At 55.1% G+C, this 23,471-nt stretch overlaps 11 protein-coding genes across 11 annotated transcripts; 3 read left to right on the top strand and 8 right to left on the bottom strand.

The window, feature by feature from the left end:
• The first annotated feature begins 1,113 nt into the window (after window positions 1–1,113).
• On the top strand, window positions 1,114–4,253 carry B0H18DRAFT_282458 (5-oxoprolinase). The gene is made up of 9 exons (XM_048037404.1): window positions 1,114–1,441; window positions 1,528–1,651; window positions 1,707–1,823; window positions 1,880–2,257; window positions 2,311–2,758; window positions 2,809–3,024; window positions 3,085–3,366; window positions 3,425–3,553; window positions 3,614–4,253. Exons 2-9 carry the CDS (start codon window positions 1,528–1,530, stop codon window positions 4,215–4,217), a joined length of 2,298 nt encoding a protein of 765 aa, XP_047894288.1. The 5' UTR covers window positions 1,114–1,441; the 3' UTR covers window positions 4,218–4,253.
• Window positions 4,254–4,334: 81 nt separating this feature from the next.
• On the bottom strand, window positions 4,335–4,915 carry B0H18DRAFT_907382 (uncharacterized protein). The gene is made up of 3 exons (XM_048041513.1): window positions 4,833–4,915; window positions 4,625–4,766; window positions 4,335–4,569 (listed from the first exon to the last, which is right to left on the bottom strand). Exons 1-3 carry the CDS (start codon window positions 4,875–4,877, stop codon window positions 4,523–4,525), a joined length of 234 nt encoding a protein of 77 aa, XP_047894289.1. The 5' UTR covers window positions 4,878–4,915; the 3' UTR covers window positions 4,335–4,522.
• A 302-nt stretch (window positions 4,916–5,217) lies between these two features.
• B0H18DRAFT_875583 (ribosomal protein S5 domain 2-like protein) lies at window positions 5,218–6,302 on the bottom strand (the record flags this gene model as incomplete). Its single annotated transcript, XM_048040436.1, has 5 exons — window positions 5,218–5,544; window positions 5,608–5,745; window positions 5,800–5,902; window positions 5,961–6,080; window positions 6,139–6,302. 5 exons carry the CDS (start codon window positions 6,300–6,302, stop codon window positions 5,218–5,220), a joined length of 852 nt encoding a protein of 283 aa, XP_047894290.1.
• A 98-nt stretch (window positions 6,303–6,400) lies between these two features.
• On the top strand, window positions 6,401–7,447 carry B0H18DRAFT_1002978 (uncharacterized protein). Its single transcript, XM_048028404.1, has 5 exons — window positions 6,401–6,668; window positions 6,722–6,805; window positions 6,856–6,933; window positions 6,999–7,230; window positions 7,277–7,447. Exons 1-4 carry the CDS (start codon window positions 6,486–6,488, stop codon window positions 7,023–7,025), a joined length of 372 nt encoding a protein of 123 aa, XP_047894291.1. The 5' UTR covers window positions 6,401–6,485; the 3' UTR covers window positions 7,026–7,230; window positions 7,277–7,447.
• On the bottom strand, window positions 7,327–8,571 carry B0H18DRAFT_282596 (peroxiredoxin). Its single transcript, XM_048037405.1, has 8 exons — window positions 8,402–8,571; window positions 8,317–8,340; window positions 8,175–8,260; window positions 7,923–8,121; window positions 7,782–7,860; window positions 7,574–7,706; window positions 7,503–7,510; window positions 7,327–7,435 (listed from the first exon to the last, which is right to left on the bottom strand). Exons 1-8 carry the CDS (start codon window positions 8,500–8,502, stop codon window positions 7,391–7,393), a joined length of 675 nt encoding a protein of 224 aa, XP_047894292.1. The 5' UTR covers window positions 8,503–8,571; the 3' UTR covers window positions 7,327–7,390.
• Window positions 8,572–9,909: 1,338 nt separating this feature from the next.
• On the bottom strand, window positions 9,910–11,569 carry B0H18DRAFT_875506 (S-adenosyl-L-methionine-dependent methyltransferase; the record flags this gene model as incomplete). Its single annotated transcript, XM_048040428.1, has 6 exons — window positions 9,910–10,270; window positions 10,321–10,528; window positions 10,582–10,638; window positions 10,699–10,946; window positions 11,008–11,134; window positions 11,197–11,569. 6 exons carry the CDS (start codon window positions 11,567–11,569, stop codon window positions 9,910–9,912), a joined length of 1,374 nt encoding a protein of 457 aa, XP_047894293.1.
• Window positions 11,570–11,831: 262 nt separating this feature from the next.
• On the bottom strand, window positions 11,832–12,827 carry B0H18DRAFT_954342 (uncharacterized protein; the record flags this gene model as incomplete). Its single annotated transcript, XM_048042263.1, has 7 exons — window positions 11,832–11,932; window positions 12,035–12,056; window positions 12,210–12,253; window positions 12,300–12,371; window positions 12,522–12,544; window positions 12,596–12,647; window positions 12,713–12,827. 7 exons carry the CDS (start codon window positions 12,825–12,827, stop codon window positions 11,832–11,834), a joined length of 429 nt encoding a protein of 142 aa, XP_047894294.1.
• Window positions 12,828–13,092: 265 nt separating this feature from the next.
• On the bottom strand, window positions 13,093–14,912 carry B0H18DRAFT_1003009 (uncharacterized protein). Its single transcript, XM_048028405.1, has 12 exons — window positions 14,888–14,912; window positions 14,752–14,833; window positions 14,658–14,690; window positions 14,355–14,603; window positions 14,227–14,294; window positions 14,096–14,170; window positions 13,983–14,040; window positions 13,859–13,926; window positions 13,760–13,803; window positions 13,586–13,691; window positions 13,468–13,527; window positions 13,093–13,412 (listed from the first exon to the last, which is right to left on the bottom strand). Exons 4-12 carry the CDS (start codon window positions 14,449–14,451, stop codon window positions 13,290–13,292), a joined length of 699 nt encoding a protein of 232 aa, XP_047894295.1. The 5' UTR covers window positions 14,452–14,603; window positions 14,658–14,690; window positions 14,752–14,833; window positions 14,888–14,912; the 3' UTR covers window positions 13,093–13,289.
• On the bottom strand, window positions 14,557–15,385 carry B0H18DRAFT_282886 (uncharacterized protein). The gene is made up of 7 exons (XM_048037406.1): window positions 15,307–15,385; window positions 15,158–15,193; window positions 15,069–15,107; window positions 14,964–15,017; window positions 14,888–14,912; window positions 14,658–14,833; window positions 14,557–14,603 (listed from the first exon to the last, which is right to left on the bottom strand). Exons 2-6 carry the CDS (start codon window positions 15,190–15,192, stop codon window positions 14,717–14,719), a joined length of 270 nt encoding a protein of 89 aa, XP_047894296.1. The 5' UTR covers window position 15,193; window positions 15,307–15,385; the 3' UTR covers window positions 14,557–14,603; window positions 14,658–14,716.
• Window positions 15,386–16,935: 1,550 nt separating this feature from the next.
• On the top strand, window positions 16,936–19,658 carry B0H18DRAFT_1118451 (GMC oxidoreductase; the record flags this gene model as incomplete). The annotated part of the gene is made up of 17 exons (XM_048033792.1): window positions 16,936–16,998; window positions 17,051–17,191; window positions 17,255–17,333; window positions 17,401–17,530; window positions 17,584–17,767; window positions 17,821–17,931; window positions 17,996–18,138; window positions 18,187–18,317; window positions 18,375–18,465; window positions 18,524–18,587; window positions 18,644–18,773; window positions 18,826–18,855; window positions 18,907–18,944; window positions 19,001–19,010; window positions 19,184–19,309; window positions 19,368–19,465; window positions 19,551–19,658. 17 exons carry the CDS (start codon window positions 16,936–16,938, stop codon window positions 19,656–19,658), a joined length of 1,677 nt encoding a protein of 558 aa, XP_047894297.1.
• Window positions 19,659–20,635: 977 nt separating this feature from the next.
• B0H18DRAFT_1003044 (uncharacterized protein) lies at window positions 20,636–22,810 on the bottom strand. The gene is made up of 4 exons (XM_048028406.1): window positions 22,314–22,810; window positions 22,181–22,246; window positions 21,373–22,116; window positions 20,636–21,317 (listed from the first exon to the last, which is right to left on the bottom strand). The coding sequence occupies exons 1-4, from the start codon at window positions 22,758–22,760 to the stop codon at window positions 20,961–20,963; spliced, it is 1,614 nt and encodes a 537-aa protein (XP_047894298.1). The 5' UTR covers window positions 22,761–22,810; the 3' UTR covers window positions 20,636–20,960.
• Window positions 22,811–23,471: the final 661 nt, after the last annotated feature.

A 23,471-nucleotide genomic window follows, 5' to 3' on the forward strand; every position in this document is an offset into this window, starting at 1 on the left:
ACAGTAATGCAATTACTCAACTCCCATTTCATCCGTCCCGTTAAATATTCTGGGATTTTTGTACAATGTTCTTTACTTCGTACTCAATGTTTATGTGCACTTTGATGAATTGAATGTGTAGCGCATTTGAGGAGAAGAAATCGATGAATGCCTTCCGCGCCTCAATAATCGCACTGGTACAGTCTCGGCTGACCGCATCCCTTGGGCGCTTCGTCTGTGGGTCTCAAAAGTGCATTGAACTACCATATAATATGTTCCTAATATTTTTCCGAAGCCTTTCGTCTCTTGTTGCGACTTCTGAGCAGGAAAGACGTCTGAGCGGTGGTCAGAGCGTGACGGAAAGCCACCCAAGATCAGCAATCTCAACTCCGCTCCTTATCAGTTACCATATGCGGTTACGATCGCAGCAGTTGCACTACTGTTGCTCGCCCGCTGGACAAGGCATTGCACGCATTACTGGCCATGCCACCCTCCATTTGACACGCGGGGGAGCTACTAACTACTGGAGAAAGATAGAACTCGTGAAATGAGGGAGGACCGGTGTATAGTATCTCCTGAGTCGAAGTAGTCGACTCGTTATGGATTTCAACATTATGACTTACTATACTGTAAGGGATGCCGGTCCTTTGAGTATCATTACAATAATATAGATACATCCACAACCTCTCCAGCAACTGAAAAAGGTGTTTGGGATAGCACAAGGTGGCATGAACATGTTGGTTGCATTGCTGTATCGCCGTGCAGCCACAATAGCCACACTCGGCAACACTCGGCAACACTCGGCAGTGTGACAGGAACTGTGACGAGCCTCGGAGAAGAGTTGCATTACTGTTCCAATCCTTGCTCCCTCTCGGCATCCCTCTCATACTCCCTGGACAAGGCCTGTAAAATCATACACCATATATTCAGACCTCAGGAATCCGTCAGTGCAAACTCCGAGAGCTTCCGGTGAGCGGTTCGTCCTGCAGAGAGGAAAAAGCGCGAAAATTGCACTTCTGGTACAGTGATAGTAGGCTATTCCTCCAGTTATTCAAGTTGTTTTCCTTCGATCGTTCTGAGTCCTTCCGCTCGGGCTTCCGTCGTTGTAGCGTAGCCGCCGGCTCGGGAGTTATCTAAGACTCGGAATTGGTCTGTAGTATGGTCCCGAGCTGCCTATCTCCAAATTCACGGTACAGCGTGCCTGATACCTCAACCGGCCCTCTGCGCGTTGACTCCATCTGCGAGGACCTGAGGGAGGCTATCGATTCCGGCGACCGGCACATGCTCGACCAGCAGCGGCGAGTCTTAAATAAAACTTGAAGTACGACCATCTCACGTTGAACCGTTGAACGCGAGCTCGCCCCTGCTCAACCGCCTGTCGACCTCTGTCGACGTCCCGATAACCGCCTCGGCCTTAGACTCGACCCGAGCTCTAGCCAGTTCAGCTGTACAAGAATTAAAGGTGCGTTGGCTAGGCCAGACAATGATGCCCTGGGCGGACAATGTCTCAGACGGCGATGTTTTGGTTGACCATGACTCGGCTACCAGATGCCTGTGCCCGATCGCTCCATCAGGATCTGCGCAGACCGCGGCGGGACGTTCTGCGACGTTCACGCATCCTTCCCCGACCCGGACAACAACGCAGAGAGGAAGGACATTGTCGTGAAGCTTCGTGAGTGACTCTGCGGCTCCCGCGATGAACGACTAGTTGAACGAGCGATTACTAGTCTCGCAGGATCCAAACAACTACCGAGATGCACCTACCGAGGGTATCCGGAGGGTGCTCGAGATCGTGACTGGAGAGAAGATCCCGCGCGGACAGGTCTTGGAAACGAGTAAAATTGGTTCGTCATCAAAGCCCGCGCATACATCCCAGCTACAACGATAACATTCTCGACAGATTACATCCGCCTGTCCACGACGGTAGCTACAAACGCTCTCCTCGAGCGCAAAGGCCACAAGCACGCGCTCCTCATCACGAAGGGATTCAGGGACCTCCTTCTCATCGGAAACCAGGCCCGCCCCAAGATCTTCGATCTCAACATCCGCCGTCCACCTCCCCTGTACTCGACGGTTCTCGAAGTGGACGAGCGCGTCACGCTCGTGGGCTACACATCCGACCCACAGGCAGAGCAGCATGCCACTCAGTTTGACGAGAGTGGAAAGATCACGCGTGGGTATCGGGGCAAGGGATGGGATGGCCAAGGCGACGCTGAGGGGCCTGGTGAGGTCGTGCAGGGCCTGTCGGGGGAAGCGGTCAGAATCATGAAGCGACCAGGTAAGTACTCGCTGATCCTCATGCCGTGAAACGCCTCCGACGCCTCGCCGCAGATCTCGAGTCGGTCAAACAAGACCTCCAGAGAATCTACGACGACGGCTTCCGCTCCATCGCCATCGTCTTCTGCCACTCGTACACCTTCCCCGAGCACGAGCGGCAAGTCGGCGACCTCGCGCGCTCCATCGGCTTCACGCACGTCTCCGAGTCCTCACGCCTCCTGCCTATGATCAAGATGGTCCCTCGCGGGGTATCCTCCACCGCCGACGCGTACCTCACGCCAATTTTGCGCGACTACCTCGACGGGTTCTTCGCCGGATTCGACGAGAAGCTCAAGGACGGGAGGTTGAGGAGCCCGAGGGTGGAGTTCATGGGCAGTGATGGTGGATTGCTAGACTTGACGAACTTCACGGGACTGAAGAGTATCCTAAGTGGGCCGGCAGGCGGCGTGGTCGGATATGCGCTGACTAGCTGGGACGAGCAGAAGAGGCATCCTATCATTGGGTGAGTTATTCCCCGCTATACCACATACGCCAATGCTGAGCCTCGAATAGTCTGGATGTCGGCGGGACGTCCACGGACGTGTCGCGCTTCGACGGTCGTTATGAGGTCGTGTACGAGACTACCACGGCTGGCGTGACAATCCAATCGCCCCAGCTCGACATCAACACCGTCGCCGCAGGCGGAGGCTCTTGCCTCACCTTCCGCAACGGGCTCTTCCTCGCCGGCCCCGAGAGCGCAGGTGCAGAGCCCGGTCCCGCATGCTACCGGTGAGTGTCAGGCTAGGCGCACCTCCATGAATCCCACTGACCCACCGTGCTGGCATGCAGCAAGGGCGGCCCCCTCGCCGTAACTGACGCAAACCTCGTCCTCAGCCGGCTCGTGCCCGACTACTTCCCCAAGATCTTCGGCAAGTCCGAGAAGGAGCCCCTCGACACGGACGCGTCGCGCTCCGCGTTCGAGGCACTCGCGAAGGAAATCAACGCAAACCAGGAGAAGCAGCTCGACCTCGACGAGATCGTCTATGGGTTCATCAAGGTTGCGAACGAGACGATGGCACGCCCGATCCGCGCGCTGACGGAGGCGAGGGGGTACGCGCTGTCGAAGCATATGTATGTTCTCCGTTGCGAATTTGTTGGTAAGGAGTGGATGCTGACTGGGGTTCCGCAGCTTGGCCAGCTTTGGCGGTGCGGGCGGACAGCACGCGTGCGAGATCGCGCAGTTGCTGGGCATCAAGACCATCCTCATCCACCGATACAGCTCTATTCTGTCAGCATATGGACTGGCACTCGCTGACCGGTAAGCAAACACTGCACCATTTGAATACCTCAGCCATTCTGAAGCGGGTCTACCACGTAGTGTGTACGAGCTGCAACAGCCCTCGTCGACCTTCTACACCCCTGAGAACCGCGGAACTCTCATCGCGCGCCTCGACAAGCTCAACGCCGACGTGCGCGAAGAGCTCGCACGACAGGGCTTCGAGGGCGAACACGTGCACACGGAGCGGATGCTCAACATGCGCTTCGAGGGCACGGACACCGCGCTGATGGTGCTCCCCGACGCCAAGGACGGCGACGGCCACGAGGACTTCGAGGCGGCGTTCAAGCGCGTGTACAAGACCGAGTTCGGATTCCTGCTCGACAGCAAGTCGGTCATCGTCGACGACATCAAGGTACGCGGCATCGGGAAGACGTTCGACTCCCTTGGCGAGTCCGTCTACGCGGAGGTCGCGAAGATGGCGACGCAGAGTGTGGACGCGAAGAAGGCAGACACGACGTGGAGCGTGTACTTTGACCGCGTCGGGCGCGTGAAGGACACGCCCGTCTACTTGCTGCCGTCGCTCGATACCGGCGACGTCATTGAGGGCCCGGCGATGATCATTGACAATACGCAGACTATTGTGCTCATTCCTGGAGCGAAGGCGGTGTTGGCGAGCAAGCACTTGTATATCACGCTGGAGTAAGTTAGATGGTGAGGTTGACCGGAGGATAAGTAGGGCTGTAGTACTCAGTAGTCATCAAAAAGCATGTAGCGCTAGGCATCTATACAGAATGTGAGATTTGAAGCAGTCGCACGATATTGGCCGACTTTGTCCGAGAGGGTGCCCGAGTAGAAAGGAAGTAGTCGAACTCGCCGCGACAGCGTGTCTGGCAGAGTGAAGGTGAACAAAGTCAACATACAATCTTGGCTTTTGAAATCTGTCTGATTCGGCACTGTGTCTAATCCGCAACACACAAAACACCTAGGCAAGGGTCCCATAGGCAGCCTTCATTCATCCTCGTAGCCCTGCACAGGTCTCCTCGGCCGGTTCGGGACTTCAGCCACCTGTAGTCAGTACTTGTAGTCCCGCAGAGAACAACCGTGACGCACGGGGATACGTAGTGGGGATGGGTTCTGGCGTCTTGTAGCCGTACGCCCTGCGCAAAGGTGGAACGGTGATGAGCATGATGGGCCCCGTGAGGCCGATGATGCAGGAGTAGAAGATGACGGGTTGTTCATGCGCCTGCCGTTGCTGTTGTGCGGAAAGTACACAGGGGGTTCTCAGTTAAGGGAGAATCGTTGAAGTAGTCGGACGTACCAGATAGCGGTAGGTCTGCCGGAAGGGAGAGAATATGGCGGCCATGGTGCGAGGTGTTGGTCGCGGACGACCTCGGTGTCTTCAGTAACGGTCCAAGCCGGTCTTATCCCCGCTTAGCCTGTTGATAAACTGTGGGAACTTCGTTCTTACAGGTCCTACAATCCGGCGCTTCTGATTCTGAACCAGAATCAATAGGATCCTAACTATTTGAAGGCGCTGCGAACGGACAGTACTTGCAAGTACTGCGACCAATGAACCAGCCATGACCCTTCCCGTGAAAGGTGCACAGCAGCTGTACTAATCGCATTACATTTACACAATATAATGGCTGCACGTCCAATACAAACTGGCTTCCGCAAAGTCGACACACGGACACCCGTTCATCTCACCTCACCTCCACTGTCCGTCCGGCCCAATCCTCCTTCAGCCTCTGCTCGACAACCTTGTCAAGTTCTTTTGCTTTCTCTACCGCGATGCCCACAATTCTCAGGATCTCGTCCGGCGCGAGTGGTACACCGCCCGCCTTCTGCACGACGCACAGCTCGCGCTGGGCGTTCAGCGAGATGGAGAGGAGGCCCGCGCTAAGTGTCTCCTCGAGGTGCGACGGGTCAAGCACGGGCAGGATAGAGTCGTCGGGGAAGTAGGCAAAGGTGAGGCAGTAGGGCGAGTGGTGCATGGAGAGGGGGACGGGGGCGCGTTCGGAAGGATGATGCTACATGACGCACATGGAAAGTCAGAGATCACTCAGAAAAGGGCAGAAGAGTTTGAGACGCACGATGGTGACTTCGTCTCCTAGTACTTCAACTTCTGGCCTTCGAAAGTGCCGCAGAGCCACAACCCCCGCTAGACACGAGCAGTCGAGCATGTTGCCTGCGTCAGCCAGACAATGTATCGTGAGGCGTAGATGCCAGACCTGAGAGCGCACTCGTCAGATGCATATACTCAGTCAAAGCTCAAGAATCCTCACTCTCTGTCCAGCCAGGACACATAACGACTCCTTGTCCACAACATCGCTCCGCCTCAGGACCTTGTCCAGCATTCGCGTAATCGTCACCTCTTCATCCGACGGCCTGCGCAAGCAGCTACGTGAGAGGAACACGGACAGTCAAGAAAAACACACGTACCTACCGACCGGACTCGTACTCGCTCGAGGCCATAGGCGAGAGCTCTGAATGGATGCTGATGATGCCCTCTAGCGGGCGTTCGGGCGGCGGCTTCACCATTTTTGCATCGACCTGGGCGATGACCCTACATGGATCTTGTCAGCCAGGTCTGCGCATACAACGCTCTATCGTGTTTGAAGTACCTTGTTTTTCCCAATGCACACTCTACCCAACCCAGCTCCGGCCCGAAAGTCAAGGTCGGTGTTCGCACTTCCAGTGGATTCCGCCCATCGAGGCGCAGCGACTGTTTCAGGGAGCTGAACAAGAACTCCTTTTCCGGTATTGAGGGCGACGCAGGGCGAGGCATAATGATACAGAAGACAAACAATACAGTCGGGAAGTGAAGAAGCCAGACGCGCCTCCAACTCAAGCAAAACGACCGGAGCGCGCTTGCGCCAGTTCGCACGACGCGCCCTCCCGCCGATCACGATCTTCACGCCTCTACTTTCTCCGCCACCCTCGCGCCGCGCCTTCGCAGACACCGTGCACAATGGTCCGGCTCATCACGCACAACCTCCTCGCATGCCATGCCAAGGGCTGCACCTCCAACAACTTCCCTCTGCAGTTCCAAGACGTCCAGGTCGAGCTGCGCGAGGCCGAGTTCAACCCCGACTTTACGCGCGGCATCATCTCGAGGCTGGAGTGGGGCGCGTTGGTGGATGCTGCTAGACAGGTGAGCTGGTCGCACCTTCCGTGGGCACTCATACTGAACGATGCTTTCTGCAGCTGGGGGACACGTCGTTGCCGGCGGAGCCCCCGGAGATGATGGACGACGAGTTCCTGCAAAAACTCCACCATGTCTTGCTCGAGGTGAGTTCCTCCTGTCTAACCTCGTCGATGACAGACTTACCTCTCTCTAGACACACGTAGAGGAGGGCGCCATGATCTGCCCAAATTGCAAGCATGTCTATCCGATCTCAAACGGCATTCCAAATATGGTGCGCCAAAACCTGCTCCCCGTCTCCTCATTCACGCTGAGGCTCACTGACGCGGTACTGTGCAGCTCCTTGCCGAACACGAGATTGGTTGAGTCTCTGCGTACCACATCACTGCGCATAACATCTATGCCACTAGTCATTCGTGCACGGCAGCCTTGTGCTCCTCGAGTGAATGCGCTCGACCATCTGGAAGCTTGCCGAAGGTGCAATGACGGGCGGCTACCACGGGGAATGGGAGACTCGATGCATTGTGGAAGATGGAAGGGGGGAGCAAGAACAAAGATACAAATGCAAAGCGTGAGCAAACCAATAGCGATGGGTGTACTCTAAGACAAGATGGCAGACTACAATCGAACCGCAAGGGAGATGTACCACGAAGGAATCTATCGCTTTTGTCAAGCCGTCTAAGCTCTACCTCTACCTCTCACGAAATCTTCTATAACTAGAAAATACAGGTCTAAGTGGATGAAGCACACAACACACTGCGCACGCGTCTACGAGTCTTGAGCGGGGGACCGGGAACGTGAAAGTCAGTCAAGTTCGTTGCAGATGCAGTGCATGCTTCAAACCCTGGGGCCTGGTGAGGAAGAGGTGAGGACGGCTGATCAATCGACGCGGGCGCGCTTCTTGGGGTTCGCACCGTTCGCCTCGGCATGGCCATTAGCACCATTGGCAGTCGCCGACGAGAAGTACTCCAGGGAGCCCTTGGGGTCCGTCTTGATGGTCTTGCTACCCTCGGTCCAGTTGGCGGGGCAGACCTCGCCGTGCTCGTCCTGTAGGCAGGGACGGCAACAAGAAAGCGGCGATCAGAGACCCAGGCGCGTCGAGACGCGGGCGGAAGGACCCACCGTGAACTGGAACGCTTTGACAAGGCGGATGGTCTCCTCGACGGACCGGCCGACGGGCAGGTCGTTGATGGTGATTTGCCTAGATGCATCGATACGGCGTCAGATAGAGCGCTGACACCACGCAGAGCTGGGCTGGCGTACCTCAAGGTGCCCTTGGGGTCGATGAGGAAGAGGCCGCGGAGGGCGACACCATCCTCCTCAATGAGGACACCGTAGTCGCGGGAAATCTTCATGTTTTTGTCCGCGATCATGGGAAGCTTGAGGTCGGGACCGAGGCCACCCTGCTTGCGGTGCTGGGTGGCCCACGCAAGGTGCGCGTAGTGCGAGTCGGTCGACACGCCTGCAGACTGGAGTGAGTCCCTGAATCGCATAAACCATAGTGACAGTTCGCACTGAGCACAGCGGTGTTAAGCTCCTTGAACTGCGGCAGCGAATCGTTGAATGCGAGGATCTCGGTCGGGCAGACAAAGGTGAAGTCACTACGCCGAAGATCGTCAGCCAACATCATGGGAAGTTTCGCAGGAAATAAACTCACAGTGGGTAGAAGAACAGAACCACCCTGTCGATCATGGCGCGCGTAAGTCCCCACGCTATGATTAGACTGTGCGAGGGAACTTTACCATTGTCCGAGGAAGTCAGACAGCGAGATGTCCTGGAAAAGGCCGTCAACGACAGCGGTGGCCTTGAAGGTGGGCGCAGGCTTCTGGACAGTGGCGACCATGGTGACTAGCGTATGTGCAGAGATAGAGCAGCGGAATAAGCGTGCAAAGCGGAGGCGACGACGCGGACCTGAAGCCGTATCGCCCGCCATTTTCTAATATCGCGTGTTATTTGGAGCTGTTTGGCCGCACGTGGGCGTCGCGGGGTCGTGACCTGCTTACGCGCGACGCCCCGCCCGGCTCTGCCTGCGTCGGTCAGCGCACGAAAGGCTGCGCGCCGCACCTCCTGTCCTCCTGAAAATACTGCCTGCAATCGCTCTGATCGCTTGCGCCGCGTCGACCCACTTTCTGGCGGCGCACGACGCAGAGGGTCGCTGCAGCGCACGTTATTCAGCTACACGTGCGGCGGCGTCAGCATGCACGGCCGATGGAAGCCAGGCGCGCTTCGGGCAATCCCTGCAGCGACGAGCCTAGTTGCTTTGCGATCAGAATGACTCGATTTGTATCCGGTATAGAGGCATGGAGGTGAGCACCGCGATGACATCGCCCGTTTCACTTGGAATCCGCTTGTCGATCGCACCTCGGGAGTGCGAGCCGGATACCACTCGTTTAGAGGTAAGTACTGCTACCCCTCACTCACAGGCCGTGGAGTGCCTAACAAGTAGTGGCGTTATTGATGTCGTTCTGACGGTCTGCACTGATCGTGATAGCACGGCAACAACTCGCATCCGACATAGGCTTCCCGAGAGTCTCGGTCAGATCGAGCTCGACTCGCGATCGGGCCAGGGCAAGACAAGACGCGAATGCGGTCGGAAGACTCGGAACGACTGCGCGGAATGACGCATATGCGACATCTTACCGGAAACCGAATGTTCCACTTGTGTCAATTGCAAGGACCTTCATCGACACGACCTACGCTACTTACCCTCTGGATCGAGTGAGCGTATGATTACCTCCCCGGGCGAGTTTCTCGTGTCACAATCGCCGAGACAAACGCCAGCACGTACCTGTCCGCTCCCTCTAATGTAGCTACGTTACTACATGGGGCATGACGGACCACTGGCAGGAATACTTGATCGATAAGTATAACACAAAGTGAACAGCATTGTTGTACTCACCTTACTGAGTCCTGATCACACGGAGTGTTCAGTTATTCTCAGTCCGATACTCCAGGACTGTATCCCAGTCGTACTGCCAGTGCGTACGTCCTTCGCCGGCAATTCCTGGTCCGTAAAGAAATAAAGCTAACATCGTGCCTGTGGCTCCCACAGACGCGGGTGGATTAATCAATGCAATGTCCAAAACACGAGTGTACATAGGCGAGGTCTGTATTAGGAACTTCGCCGCGATCGAACAAGTCGTAGGTGAACAGCCGTGGCTAGGCGAGTCAAGGGCAAATAGACATTTAGATCGATTCAAGTCATCTAGAAGGCGGTCGGTGCAAGTCGTTCTATCTCGTACCCTTCAAATCAGCATGCCGCTGGATCGGCGGTAATGTCCTCATGCCTCCTCATCTCTGTGATCGATATCATCCCACGACACTCCCACACCTTCGCGACCTTCAATGACACACGTTGTGCCAATGCGTCCAGGTCTTCGGGACTGCGTTCCATACCATTGAACAGCGTCATCATGTTCATGTCCCGGATGTGAGCTAGCTTATGTGCGTATCCATAATTTGCTGGTAGCGGCGAGGGGGCTGAGCTGAGGTACCGGGATCCTATTGTTGAGTGGATGACCTGATCGGCGGTCAGAATGCGAGAGCGAGGACCCATGGAATCATAGAGGTGCTTGAGAATGGCGCATGACTCGCTGTCTGGCCAGTCATGTCTACGATCATTAACTTAGAGACCGGTGACATAGTATCAAACACCACTCACAGAACATTTCGCATGAAGTAGACCTCAGCGCCCTTGATAGGCTGTTCTTTGAAGAAGTCGTGCTCCATGAATGCGATACGTTTCGACTCAACGGCTTCCGGTAGTTCGTGTTCCCATACGGCTTTGGCCTTCTCGATGACAGGAAGTCTGTCTTGAAGAACGAACTTCAAGTTGGGGTATCTCTTTGCCAACTCAAGGCTCATCCCACCTGACACCGCTTAGAGTCATGTTCATGAGCTAACGGTGACGAATTGACTGTACCTATACCTCCTCCAACATCCACAACTGTCCCCGAGCTAAGTGCGGCCCAAGGATAATCTGAGACATCGAAACATCAACGGATTGCTAACGTGTCGAGCAGGTGTTAGACGTGCTTACCCACGTACAAAGGAGGCCCGTGCACCCGCCCGCCACCCAACATAGCAAGACCGAATATTTCAAGTCTGCGTCGTGGGTTAACAGTTCCATCAGGTTGTTTCTCGCCTTGTTCCAGGAATTCCCAGAAAGTTGACTTCGTCCGATGTGCCTCGTTGAAGGCCGTATCGTGCAGTGAATAGGATGTGGTGCGTACAGGGTCAAAGAGCACTTTGAGCAGACCACTAGATGCTGTGTAGATGTCCGACCCACTGATGTATTACAGGCCCATGAGTGTATGGACCAAAGAAGCATCGGAAAAAGATTCCTTACTTAGCCATTAACCAACACCGTAAGGGGTCGTTGTCGACCAGTGCTTGCGACGTCCGCGTATTGGAGAAGTGCAATTCCTTGACCTCCTTGAAGACATGTATCGAGGCGAGACAGCGGAGAATTCTCGCTAGCACACATTCGGTTAGACTGAGATGCAACGACACATCAAGGGCGCCGAAATGCACTCACCCAATTTTCGATGTTCAATACCAGCCTGCTGAGCGATTTCCTTGACATGTAGACCTTTTGCTGGATTCGCATCCGCAAGTATGTCGGGGATACGCCCTTCCGCCGCAACGTGGAGTGCCCGCGAGACATGGTACTCGGAAGCGAATTCCATCAGACGATGTTGTGGTTCTGCCACAACGTCCGAGACCATCCCACAAGCACCCAGTACCGTTCGCCTTGCATTGAATAGATCAGGGGAGGGGAGAAGCGAGGTTGTCGAGTCGGCGGATGGTTCCGTCTCCTCCGTTTGCCACTCTCGGATGACCACTTCAGAACTGTCAGTGATCAGACGCACCAGGTGGCGCAGTGTCCCGATCCTTTCTGCTAGTGACATTGCGTAGATTGGGAGGGAATGTGAGATACATTGTTGCCGTCCGAGTCGGAGGCATTATATACTCATGAATGAGACTAAAACGTCGGATAAGCTTTGTTATTTTGATTGGGCTTTTGGCGCGATGCGGACGCACTGGGCAAGAATATGGCTACGTTCAATGCATTATTCTGATGGACTAGAAGGCTACCCGTGCCGTCGCACGGGGAACATCTTCACGAAAGCAGAATGCGTGTCGTCCGTGTCGAGCATGCAGCGCCAGCGCCTACCAGAACCGACACTTGCCATCTGAGTCTGTACCAGCAGGTACACGCGCGCTGCGCTCGCGCCGCCCCCTTGGGCGTGAGTAGGCTTGAATGGTCGCAACTAGGATAGCGAGGAGGGTCAGTAACTCCCTAACTCAAGTATGCCAAAAACACAGAGGCGTACGGCAAATTCAACCAGGCAACTTGGTACACGCTGACAAACCTCTGTCACAACGTAGTTCAATCTATATTGACCGAGTTTCATTGAGCGCGAGTGAAATTTACTCAATGATCTTGATGCTCGTACCCCAAAACCGTCAGTTCTGTATCATTTTGTAGCGCGATTGAGGCGTCTGTCTGAGCGATTCCCGGGCTCTTCAGACGTCAGCAGGACGCACCAGCGTCCACTTGAAGCATGAATACGGCGGTACGCCTACCAGACCTTTGTAAGCGAGGAGAGGGTGTCCAGGTATGTAGTAGCCACTGACCGATGAATCGATGATGCGCGGCGTTCGACTTCTTGAAGCTTGACCGGTGACCGGTGACCGCCACAGCGCTCACTAGTCACGGGTACAGTAGTATGTTTGGATTCAACCCAGAGGCCCAAACAGTGCCAATGATCAAGTTCCACGATGACTGGTGTGCGGAGGCTGTAGTATGAAAGTGCCGAGCGAGGACCGACAGACGCTGAACGAACCGCTGACACGTACGTCCGATGATGGGACCACGGACGCTGCGGCCGAGATGAATAAGTACAAGGCACTGTCTGCTGTGGAAGACGTACCTTGTCAAGGTGACCACGCCTATATGGGTACCAGGGGCGTTGGACAGCAATCCTTTAGCAATCCTCAATGAAGGTTCAAACCATATTCGAAGGTTCGCGCGTCCTGGAGAAGCGTACTAATAGTTGATGAGGAGCTTGACGAAGTCTGCCATGAGTTCGATGGGCTCCCGAGCACGTCATTCGGGAGGAGGAGGAGGAGGAGGAGGAGGAGGAGGAGGAGGAGAGGTTCCATTTAGTCCCGACATCTAGGCGCCCCGGTGCAATCGTTTGTACCCGCCTGCAGGTGCCCCGGTGAACGCCGGTTCCCGACCGATTATGCTTTTCGTCGACGTCGTCTGGCCAAGTGTCAGCAAAAAGAAATCGTAAGATGTAACCAAACATTACAGTTTGAACCAAGTTTGAACTGTAGGTGCCACTCTTCGGCGATGCCAAGTAAGTATCTAGATCATCATGCATATGGAAGCATCAGCGAAGGGCCTCCTCCGACACATCGGATCGCGAGAGAATATCCGTTCGGACGATGTCTGAGATCCGTGAAGTTACTTAATAGTATCGCGCAACTTCTTGTGATTAGTACACGCCCAAGGAATTAAGTATCATATCGATCCGTTACGAGGTGGACATGACCCCATCCGCATACGTCTTGTACGAGGCTGGAACACGTCAGAGTATTACACATGTCAAATAATGAAAACTAGATCGCTACCACATCCTTAACATCACTATGGCTGTACCCGCTGCCTACCCATTCTGGGTCAGATTTGCGACTTGCCCCTGATACATCAACAAGTTCGTGTGTTTCAACATTGACGACGAGCTGTATTTCTGTCTGTCAAATGGTTGGACTGAGAAAGAGTAATATAGACAAGCACCTGTGCGGGCCGAGGCGTTCTTTTGCTGTTATCACCGTGGACAACACTACCCTCGGTGTTCTACCGAAGCGTTACCACGTCAACAGCAAAAATCAGTACAGCATTTTGCTCGACTCACCCTGCCTGAGCCGGAGTCGTCATTCATGCCATGAGAGAATGTCCTGTCCCTCGACGGCGTCAACAATGTGCGTGAATTGAGACTGGACATCATAGAATTTCCATATCTGTCAGGGGGCAAAATCAGATGTCAGCACTTCAAGTTATGCGTTCAGTACAACGTTGACGAACTCACAGCTTGATGAGAGTGTAGTTGAAAGCCACATGGATTCCCCGCGGCTAGTGTTCATCGATCAGAGGACAGACACCAGTGTCATTTTCAGATGTTTCACACCGTTGCCAAGAATGCAATAATATCGGCTACAGCGAACCCGGCAGTCAGCAAGCCATTCGATACAGTAACTTCCGTCACTGAGTCAGCAATCCATGAGATACGAGAGGAAGAGAAGAGGTACTACCTTGGATGATCCTAGAGATTATTGTGTCTGTACTTCTAAAACCGGTGCGTCTTTGTCGCTACAGTGTAGGACAATGGTCAGTTAGTTGTTGCCTATGAAGCGAGTGTACATACCAGGTGCCATGAAAGTGCTAACGTTATTAGGACGTCACATACGGCTCCGCCAAGCAACCACAAAATTACGATGACCTACGCGCATACGGTCAAGACGTCACTTACTTAGCAATCAGCGTAGAAAGACTTACCTTCAGGTTTTGAAATCCCGAAAATGCTGGTTTGATAGTCACTGCAATCGCCGTTCCGATACCCGACACTGGCAGGGGGGTCATTTGAGCTCTGGCTCTCGAATAGCTATGCGAGATTAAGTACGTACACCCGCCGACCAACGAGGTCATCAAAATCACAGCAACGGCGAAGTAGTTGTTTGTCAGCTTCCATATACGCCATGCGTAGAAGAACTGAACTATCATAGCAATGATTCCCTGCGGGACTAGTCAGATCCGCTGGAACTGGTGTAATGAGTACACGTACCCCCAAGGCTTCCTCTGCCAGTGGCTTAGTGTCAGTTCGCGGTCGACGGCTTGTCTGGCGAATGCAACGGGAACCATACCTGTTTCAAACACTGGTAGTGCATTAGTGGTCGTTGTACACGACGAGATAACTAGTTGATACGTACGCCAGTCCGCATTTTGAAGTGCTGTAACATCGCCTACACAGAATGAGCGGCGTCAGGTTCTAGTACACGCAAATACAGCGACTCGAAAGATTACCGAACTTATTAACGAGCACATTATATATCCACCACATATTGAAGACCGAATTCAATGTGTCTGCCATGAGCAACAACCCGACCTGTTGGGCTCTACATGAGAATGCATTTGTCGACTGAATGCGTGATACACCTACATAAGCTTTGAGCCGCCGGGAATCGCTAGAGAGCGTTGAGTACAGTCATGGCAAACACGCAGTGCCAATCGCTTACTCCTTGTAGGTGGTGTAATAATACAGTGCCTGCGATAGCATAACACCATAGAGCCTGCGAGCTATGCGTGAGACACTGTTCATTTCCGGAGAGCCTGGAACATACATGATGTTCATGAAGATGCCTGCGAGGCTAGGCCCGTGACTGGAGTAGATTGTTATTATGTAGTTGCCACAAGATATCATTTGACGTACGCTTGCTGGGCGAGTGCGGCCTCGGGATTCGTCATTCTGGTTCCGCAACAGTAACCTGTAGCGGAAGTGCTAAGAACAGGAACGGAGAACACCTAGAACTCAAGGGGGCGTTAAGAACACCGGTCGATCAAAGGTCAAGTACTTAACACCCAAGCGTTCATTGCCACCATCATTGCCGCTGGCAAAGCTGGGTTGCCGCGGGCTGTCTGAGGCTGATAAGGCCCGTCAAAGCCGAGCAGGGCGCTCGCCGCTGGATTCACCACGAGGTCCGCAGCGGTGCCAGTGTCTGTTGCGGTGCCATGAAACCCGTTAAGTTGATGGACTTGATGACGGGGAGTCTCCCGTTTCTGCATTTGTCATAAGACTCGACGGGTAGCTCGTCGGAGCACGACATGTCAGAGCACCACACTGGCACTGCAGGAGTCCCTTAGAATCCTACATGCCATGGCAGTTTTTAAGTTCCGAGTCACCGCGGAGGACTGACATGGGTATGTACACTTACCGTATCGCTGGGGAAACGCATGACGGCGACCACTACTGGTGAGTGATGTGTTGTGTTGCTGTGATGATTACATACTAGACCGTTAGTAGACAGAGACTGCGCGCGCCACTTGATCGCGACCACTGTCGTTGTGGCGTGAAGGCCGGACAACATACTGCGATCATGAAAGCGCCGGTAAGAGGAGGAGGATTTCGCGGATCTCAGACATGATCCGAACAGAGATTCTCACGCGATCCGATGCGCGAATCGCTGAGTCCCTTCACTTGTGCTTCCATGATGATCTGGATACATTTCCTACTTAGCGTCACCGGTACCGAAGAACGGCCCCTACGTATGCTATGGTTCAAACCGTGATTCTGTTGAAATCTTACGATGTCCCCTTGCTGACTCTGGATCAGACGACGTCGACGAAAAGCATACTCGGTCGGGAGCCGTTTGCCTGCCTGCAGGCGGGTACCAACGATTGCACCGAGACCGCTCGCCGAATGATGCGCTCAGGATTGCATGGAGCCTACCGTTGGCAGACTTCGTCAAGCCCTTCACCGATCAATCGATCACGCTCCAGGACGCGCGAACCTTGAGCTTGAATATTTGAATGGTCATTGACCGAGATTGCCTAATGAATGCTGTCTAACACTCCCAGGCTGGTACCCATCATTATAGGCGCGGTCTGCGGCGGCGGTCACCTCGACAAGGTACGTCTTCCACGAGCAGTACTTACTTCGTACAGACAGACGCTTTCATGATGCCGCCGCACGTTCCCTGTCCGTTGGTCAGCAAGCGTCAAACAAGCGTAGATGTCGGCGATGAGCCACAGAGAGGCCTTAGGTTTTGGTGCCCTTCCTCCGACTCGTCGGAGGACTAGTGCGGCAGCCACTAGCAATCACAGAAATAGCGCTTGAGCTTCTCTTCTGCTGATGCCAGTGGCTGCCAATCTGTTACAGGGTATAGAACGTCAGAACTTTATGGCATCCCGTTACATCTCACAGAACGACGCGCAGCCGCGTCTAGTAGTCACCCATGCGATGACTGTGTCACTGGCGGCTCGTTCAACGCCTATGTATCGGTCTTCGTTCGGCGCTTTCATACGGCCTCCGCACGCCAGCTGATCTTTGAATTCAATCATCTTCGCTGCGCCCACCGCCTTCAGTCACTTGCGAAGATGTAGTGCTCTCCGCTGCAGTACCGAGTATATATAAGCGGAAGATCGGGCAGCTCCAAGTCTGCAGTGACAACGGCCATACATACCACTGTGTCCAAACTTGAATCACACAGGATGGTCGCACAAGTCTCTGACGTTATGGATCGAGTCTTCGACTATGTCATTGTTGGTGGTGGTGTACGTTACTCAACAACAGCGGCAAAGAGAGATGCAGCTGAACATATCCTAGACTGCTGGCTTGACCATCGCGGCGCGGCTCTTGGAAACCACAGACAGTACAGTGCTGGTTCTCGAAGCAGGTGCACCGAATCTAGATGACCCGAAGATCCTGTTAGGAGGCGGATTTGGTTCAACGTTTGGCGACGCAAAGGTATTTCTCAGTACCTTCTCATCGGCTCGCTTTGTTGATTCATGCTCGACGGTTTCTGCGTAGTATGACTGGGGTTTTCTGACCACGCCTCAGAAGCATTGCAACGACAGGCGAATGTTGTGGTCTCGAGGCAAAGGCCTCGGTATGATCCCTCCCCGTGGCTACACTCGCCATGTCGACTGACAGCGTACTTTTGTGCACGAACCTAGGTGGCAGCTCGGCTATGAATTTCTATGCTTGGATGAAACCGCCTGCGGCTGACGTCGACGCTTGGGAAGAATTAGGCAACCCCGGTTGGAACTGGAAAGCTTACATGAAATACACACTACGTGCAGAGGAGTAAGTGTTGTATCACTTGTATGCTCAGTGTCGATGACACTGAGAATGTCTAGATTTACTGCTGCCTCCGAGGAGCAGCTGAAGGCGTACGCTTACACGCACAACATCGAATGCAGAGGTCAAAGTGGCCCGATCAAGACCACAGTTCCTCTGGCCTCGCTTCAAATCAATCAATTCTTTCTGGAAGCAGCGCAGAAGCAAGGTCTTCCTCTGCTTCAAGACGGTTATGGCGGTCATGTTAGTTCCTTGATTCTCAAGTTCGCCGACTAGGTTGCTCATCTCGCATGTAGACGACTGGCTGTTGGCAGGGCTCAGCCAACTTGGATCGCAAGTCGAAGTGGACCCGTTCGTACGCTGCGACGGCACACTACCTTCCACATAAGGATAACCCGAAGTTCACGGTAATTGGAATTCTCAGCCAGCCCGCGGACTGTCCTCAAGAGCTGACACGACTGAGTGGCGTAGGTTCTTACGGAAGCCGTATGTGCCAGAGTGTTGTTCAATGACGCAATGGATGATGGCAATCTTGTTTCCACCGGTGTGGAATTTGTGCACGACGGAGTGACATACAAAGCACATGCGAGGAAAGAAGTTGTACTTGCAGCAGGGTAAATTCGATCTACTATCGGATGCTCAATATGCTGACCAGTGGCCAGAGCCCTCAAGTCTCCTCAACTCCTGGAGTTGTCGGGGATCGGTCGGCGTGACATCCTCGAGAAGATCGGCGTGCCGGTTCAGTTAGAGCTTCCGGGTGTAGGAGAGAACCTCCAGGACCATACCTACGTCGGTCAGCAGCTGTTCAGTTAGTATCAATTGTTACAGAGTCTTCATGCGTCTATTGCAGGTGTTTCCTACGAACTTGATCCCCGCGTGTCGCACAAGACTGTCGATCTTCTCCGCGACCCTGAATTCGCGAAAGAACAAGTCAATCTACAGTGAGCTTTCATTGACGTACCCTACCATCATTGCTAAGGCGGACAAACTCCATATCAGGGACCTTGACAAGGAGAACGTGTACAGGCTTGGGATCACAGCGTTCGGCTATGTGCCTATCGAAGTTGCCGATAACGCAGCAGCCTCGAGAATTGTTGAGGGGTTACTGCGTATATCAAGGAGAAGAAGGAGAGTGGCACGCTCCCTCCCGGCCTTGCTGAGCAATGGGACATTCAACTCCGTGTGCTCAAGGATGCGACCCTCCCTGACGTTGAGGTAATTGGGTTCCCGGGATGGTTAACATTCCTTTGTATGCATATCAGACGCAGATACATTACTCTGGCTAACAATCAATACTGCAGCTCAACCCGAGCCCGGAAAATGCTATGTATGTAATCGTTCTGGATCAAGACGCTAACACATCAACTGAACACCGTCTGCAGCTGACTACACTCTGCGTGATACAACACCAATTTTCCAGGTAGGCAACTGTCAGTTCCAACGTGATACAAGGCACTACTGATTCACTGGCTACAGGGGCACCGTCGTATGTCGACTCACGGCTTTATCCCTTGACGTTTGATGTTTAACACTCTTGTAGCACTCGAAGAACAACGACCCCCTCGAACAGCCGGATATTGACCCGAACACGTTTTCTGTGCCATATGGCGAGTCTTCTCTTGCTCACGAGCTATCTGAAAGATACTCATACAAATCTAGATCTGGACATCTTCGTAGAGAACTTGAAGTTTGCCCGGCGTCTCGCAGACACGGAGCCATTCAAATCGGGCGTGATCCGTGAAGTTGATCCCGGTGCAGCAGCACGAACCGATGAAGAAATCAAAGGTGCGCAATCTACTGTGCCACATCGGTCATTGATCCTGACAGTTGGGCGCCGAAATAGAGTACATCCGGAAGTGCTGCAATACATGCTACCATGCGTGTGGTTCCTGCAGTATGCTCCCGCGGGAGAAGCATGGCGTCGTGGACACGAAGTTGAAGGTCTGTTTCAAATCTATCACGTACAGCGAGAGTAGCACGGACTGACATACAAAAATCGATTTCCTCTTCACGTCGTACGCGTTAGGTTTATGGCACCAAGAACCTGCGAGTTGCCGACATGTCAATCGTGCCCCTCGAAGTTGCAGCGCACACGCAGGCCACTGCGTACTGCGTCGGCGAGCTCAGTGCGTAACATCACCTAGTAACAGATCCGAGGCTCGGAGGTAACCTGACTTATCTAGTGGCTGATATTCTCATCGGCGCTGCCTGAGGGAGATTCACTGCTATGAATGGAGTGTATGTATTCTAAGGACGGTCGGCCGCTTGCGCGAAATTCCGAAACGTCCTTGTCTGATCTTGTATTCGTCTTGACATGTACAACGATTGATTTCCTATGTATACTTTGAGCAGATGCCGGATGATACCCAAAGGCCTCAGGATGTATGCAGCAGCACGCGGAAAGGGGGAGCAGCCTGAGGGGGGGAGAATTACGATGAACCGGTGGAAAATATGGATGCTAGAGACTCGTTCGTTGACTGCCAGAGGTGATCATCGATCAGGCAGAGCGCAGAAAAGGCTGCGGACGAGGCGACTATGTGGGGACGGGATGCAATGGGCAGTCCAGGGGCAGTCGTCAATGGTCTCCGACTCAGTCCACACTCGTCACAGACTCACATGTATCACAGGCGAGCCAGTCTACCGGCCCAGAGGCTCCTCCTCGTGTGCTCACTGGCATGCACGTGCATTGACGGCCCCTGACCCAAGGTTAGCGCGCCTGTCGCGCTGGATGGGCCGTGTACACGACGGCAACTGTCGACTGACAGGAAGTGCGCACGGCGCGTTCATCCTATGGCTGAGTACAGAGTATCAGCGATCCGTGAATTAGTGGCCATGACCTGTATCCCCTGTACTCTACGCACCTGTGTGATCCTCTTCCTTTCGTTTGACACGTCTGTTCGTGGACCCGTCACTGAGTACTTGAGTAATAGTCGAAGGTATGTCACTGCGTGCGTGGTGTGGTCCGCAGCAGGCGTACCTACGTCGTCTTTCGCCATTGCTGTGGGCAGTTGGGGGAGCCATGTCCACGCTGCGCACCACAGACATTTAGACACGACTAGGAGTCGTCGCTCTCTCTTCCTGAAAATCGAGCCACTGCGCTACGACTCAGATGCTACTGTGATCGAAATGTGAAGTCGATTGCTGCAGCGAACGCGAGTCATGTCCCGTCAAAAGACCCTCGAGGTACCATGCATTACACCTGTCACTCGCTATATTCAGGGGTTGCTCTCTAGATCTGTGCACTCGGAGAGGATTACTTACGTAGAGACCGCCAACTGTGGTATTGATAGGATAGTGAGCATTACATACATCGGTATCCTAGAGTCAGAGGTAGAGCATCTCGTGTCGTCCCGACGCACGCTCCACCGTCCACGTCGAGACACACCCAGTATCACCACACGGTCTGTCCACCCGGCCCCAACGCATGCCTCCCGTCTCACAAAAGCACAAACCCCACAAAGCTAAATCCTCCCACATACGGCCTCTCCCCCGGAAGCGCATACACCGCCCCCTTCCCGCCTGTCCTCCACTCCGCGCCCGACAAGAACAGCACCGTCCTCAGCGTCGTGCACTGCTTCGCCCACATCGCCAGGTGCGCCCTCTCTTGCGCGCGCGGCGGGGGCATGTCCGGGGCAGCGGGGTGCGCGGGCTCGAGCGGCGACTCTGGCGGGGACGGGAACGCGTTGAGCGCTTTGGCGAGCTTGCGCGGGAGCCCGACCTTGCGCCGGCGCAGGCGGAGGGTGTGCAGCGTGCGGAAACGCGGGAGCGCTGCGGAGAGCTGTCTGTAAAGGACCTGCGGCGAGCCCCATCAGTCAAAACGCAAGCGCACTGGAGCAGAGTCAACGTGCCTCGTCGTCCAACACCCACTCCACCGCTAGCACCTCGAGCTGGCTCCCAAGTTCTGCCCCCGCAGACATGAACACCCGCTCCAGCGTGCGCGCGTCCACCTGCGTGAGCGACACAGACACGCCCATGCGCACCACGCCCGTGCGCGAGCGCGTCAGCGCGCTCATAATCGCGGACGGCTTCAGCCCGTCGTACAGCGTCGTGTGTACGTGCAGCGTCACGGAGCGCACCGGGCGTCCGGGCACAACAGCGGCGGCAAGTGAGGCGGGCCCGTGGAAGTGTGCGAGGCGCGGGAGTAGGTAGGCAGGGAGGCGCGGCGCAGCGGGCGCGAGGGTATCTTCGAACGGGGTATCTGCGCCAGCATCGGTGTCCTGATGTGCGGTATCGGCGGGCGCAGCTTCCGGCAGACTGCAATCGGCGGGATTTTGGAGGAGGTGGGGGAAGGAGAGAGATATGAGCTCGGGCTGTTTTGCGAGCCAGACCCAGAGCGCTTTCCAGTCATTGGGCCTTGTGAACTCGGACATGATGCGCAGCCGCTTGAGACGAAAGCTCGTGTGCGTGAGGAAGCACGCGTCGTAGTCGGGGATCGTGAGCGACTCGAGTGCATGCATGTTCGTGAACGCGATCGCAAATGAGACCGCGCTGAGCGCGGCGCCGGGCGCGGGCAGCGAGGTGCATGCAAAGTGGTGGACGTACGACGCGAAGGTACGGTTCGAGGCGAGCTGGCTGATGCACCGGTCGACGCGCTCGGCGAGAACGCGCGTAGGTCTAGTCGGCCATAGAGTGCGCGGAGGGCGGCGCGGAGAACACCCTCGACACACGCGTCAGTGAGAGCGCGTCTCGGCGCGTCGCGAAGGAGAAGACGACGGTGAGCAGCTCGGGAGGCATCCGCGAGATGGCTGGCCCGTCTTCCGCGGGGCCTCCACGTCCGGAGCAGCGGGACGCTCTTGCGCTTGACCGATCGTGACACGGACGAGCTCGGTGCGCTGTGCGTCCGGTTGCGCTGGTCGTTGCCAGGGACAATCAGGAACCCATCCTCTGCCTGCGGCGTATCCGGCGGCTGCAGCTCGGACTCGCTCGCCCGCCTCCCCAGCCCGACGGGTATCTGGATGTCCTCGAGCGACCCGGTCGGCGAGGGCGTGCTCTCGCGCGAGTACGTGCGCGGAAAGTCGACCGTGTGCCCGATGCCGCCAGAGAGCCCGGACGTGCGTGGCCACCGAAACCTGGGCTTGTGGGCGAACCTCTCGCTAATGAAAGAGAGCGCGGAGAGCCGGCGCTCGCGCACGCTCTCCGTGAAGGACGCCGCACTGGGGCTCTGCAGCGGGGAGAGGTGGTCGCCCTTGAGGTGGTCGTGATGGTTGCGGCGCGGGAAGCGGAGGAGGGAGGACATGGCGGTCGTGGGCGGGGGCGGGAGAGGGGCGGACGAGATGGTTGCGCTCGGAAACCCAAAATGACGGACATGGCGATGAGACGGGTCGTGGGCGTTGCGGCAGACGCATCAGAGCCATGTGTCCGCCAGATCGGCGGTTGCCCGGCTCGAAGCGGCTCGATCGCGAACCGCGACGCCTTCCGCACGCCAGCTTAATTGATGCGACCTCCTCTGATGCGCCTTCCAACGGCGGCCCGTTCAACACCCAGCAGCTTGGGTTCAGCTAATTGTCCGCGCCATGAGCGACGATTCATTACTGGTATCAACATCTGGTAGAGCTACTCATAACAGTCATCGGAGGCACTACAGCCAATCAGCGAAGCAGAGGTCCCTCGGACTGGGATTGGGCAGACACGGCAGACGGTCTCTCACACACTTCACAGAAGCCGGACTTCTCGGATATGCTCACAGCTAATTCCTTAAGTACTAGTACTTATTGCTAGGCCCCTTCCCGAAAACGCGCACACAGGCGGGCTCTTGTCTGACCTTTTCGTCGAGCGATCCGCACCCTCTGCAGGCTGACCTCGGGCCACAACCCTCGGTCTAGCTCACCTTGACTTCGTCGACATGCCAATAAAATGCCGATGCGGGGCGCCCCAGAGAATCCAACACTGATACGCTCCGTCTAGCAATATGAAATTAGCTGCAACGCGAACGAGTCTTCGACGAACC

This window comes from Fomitopsis serialis (genome assembly GCF_022376445.1).
Source record: "Fomitopsis serialis strain Sig1Antser10 chromosome Unknown B0H18scaffold_27, whole genome shotgun sequence".
Taxonomy (NCBI): Eukaryota; Fungi; Basidiomycota; class Agaricomycetes; order Polyporales; family Fomitopsidaceae; genus Fomitopsis; species Fomitopsis serialis.

Bases quoted from the DNA above. Each gene is read 5' to 3' on its own strand.
- B0H18DRAFT_907382 (XM_048041513.1), bottom strand. From the start codon at position 4,877: ATGGCCGCCATATTCTCTCCCTTCCGGCAGACCTACCGCTATCTG. The intron at 4,767-4,832 runs GTACGTCCGACT...TCCGCACAACAG, and splicing joins GGCAGACCTACCGCTATCTG to CAACGGCAGGCGCATGAACA. The intron at 4,570-4,624 runs GTGCGTCACGGT...AGGTGGCTGAAG, and splicing joins CATCCCCACTACGTATCCCC to TCCCGAACCGGCCGAGGAGA.
- B0H18DRAFT_282458 (XM_048037404.1), top strand. From the start codon at position 1,528: ATGCCTGTGCCCGATCGCTCCATCAGGATCTGCGCAGACCGCGGCGGG. The intron at 1,652-1,706 runs GTGAGTGACTCT...AGCGATTACTAG, and splicing joins GGACATTGTCGTGAAGCTTC to TCTCGCAGGATCCAAACAAC. The intron at 2,258-2,310 runs GTAAGTACTCGC...GCCTCGCCGCAG, and splicing joins CAGAATCATGAAGCGACCAG to ATCTCGAGTCGGTCAAACAA.
- B0H18DRAFT_282886 (XM_048037406.1), bottom strand. From the start codon at position 15,192: ATGACGAATCCCGAGGCCGCACTCGCCCAGCAAGC. The intron at 15,108-15,157 runs GTACGTCAAATG...AATCTACTCCAG, and splicing joins GCCGCACTCGCCCAGCAAGC to TCACGGGCCTAGCCTCGCAG. The intron at 15,018-15,068 runs GTATGTTCCAGG...CATAGCTCGCAG, and splicing joins GGCATCTTCATGAACATCAT to GCTCTATGGTGTTATGCTAT.
- B0H18DRAFT_1002978 (XM_048028404.1), top strand. From the start codon at position 6,486: ATGGTCCGGCTCATCACGCACAACCTCCTCGCATGCCATGCCAAGGGC. The intron at 6,806-6,855 runs GTGAGTTCCTCC...ACCTCTCTCTAG, and splicing joins TCCACCATGTCTTGCTCGAG to ACACACGTAGAGGAGGGCGC. The intron at 6,934-6,998 runs GTGCGCCAAAAC...GGTACTGTGCAG, and splicing joins CAAACGGCATTCCAAATATG to CTCCTTGCCGAACACGAGAT.
- B0H18DRAFT_1003009 (XM_048028405.1), bottom strand. From the start codon at position 14,451: ATGATAGTTCAGTTCTTCTACGCATGGCGTATATGGAAGCTGACAAAC. The intron at 14,171-14,226 runs GTAAGTCTTTCT...GTATGCGCGTAG, and splicing joins CGGGATTTCAAAACCTGAAG to GTCATCGTAATTTTGTGGTT. The intron at 13,692-13,759 runs GTGAGTTCGTCA...GCCCCCTGACAG, and splicing joins AACTACACTCTCATCAAGCT to ATATGGAAATTCTATGATGT.
- B0H18DRAFT_282596 (XM_048037405.1), bottom strand. From the start codon at position 8,502: ATGGTCGCCACTGTCCAGAAGCCTGCGCCCACCTTCAAGGCCACCGCT. The intron at 8,341-8,401 runs GTAAAGTTCCCT...CATGATCGACAG, and splicing joins TCTGACTTCCTCGGACAATG to GGTGGTTCTGTTCTTCTACC. The intron at 8,261-8,316 runs GTGAGTTTATTT...TCTTCGGCGTAG, and splicing joins GTTCTGTTCTTCTACCCACT to TGACTTCACCTTTGTCTGCC.
- B0H18DRAFT_1003044 (XM_048028406.1), bottom strand. From the start codon at position 22,760: ATGTCCTCCCTCCTCCGCTTCCCGCGCCGCAACCATCACGACCACCTC. The intron at 22,247-22,313 runs GTCCCGCTGCTC...ATGCCTCCCGAG, and splicing joins GATCGGTCAAGCGCAAGAGC to CTGCTCACCGTCGTCTTCTC. The intron at 21,318-21,372 runs GCACGTTGACTC...GGCTCGCCGCAG, and splicing joins AGTGGGTGTTGGACGACGAG to GTCCTTTACAGACAGCTCTC.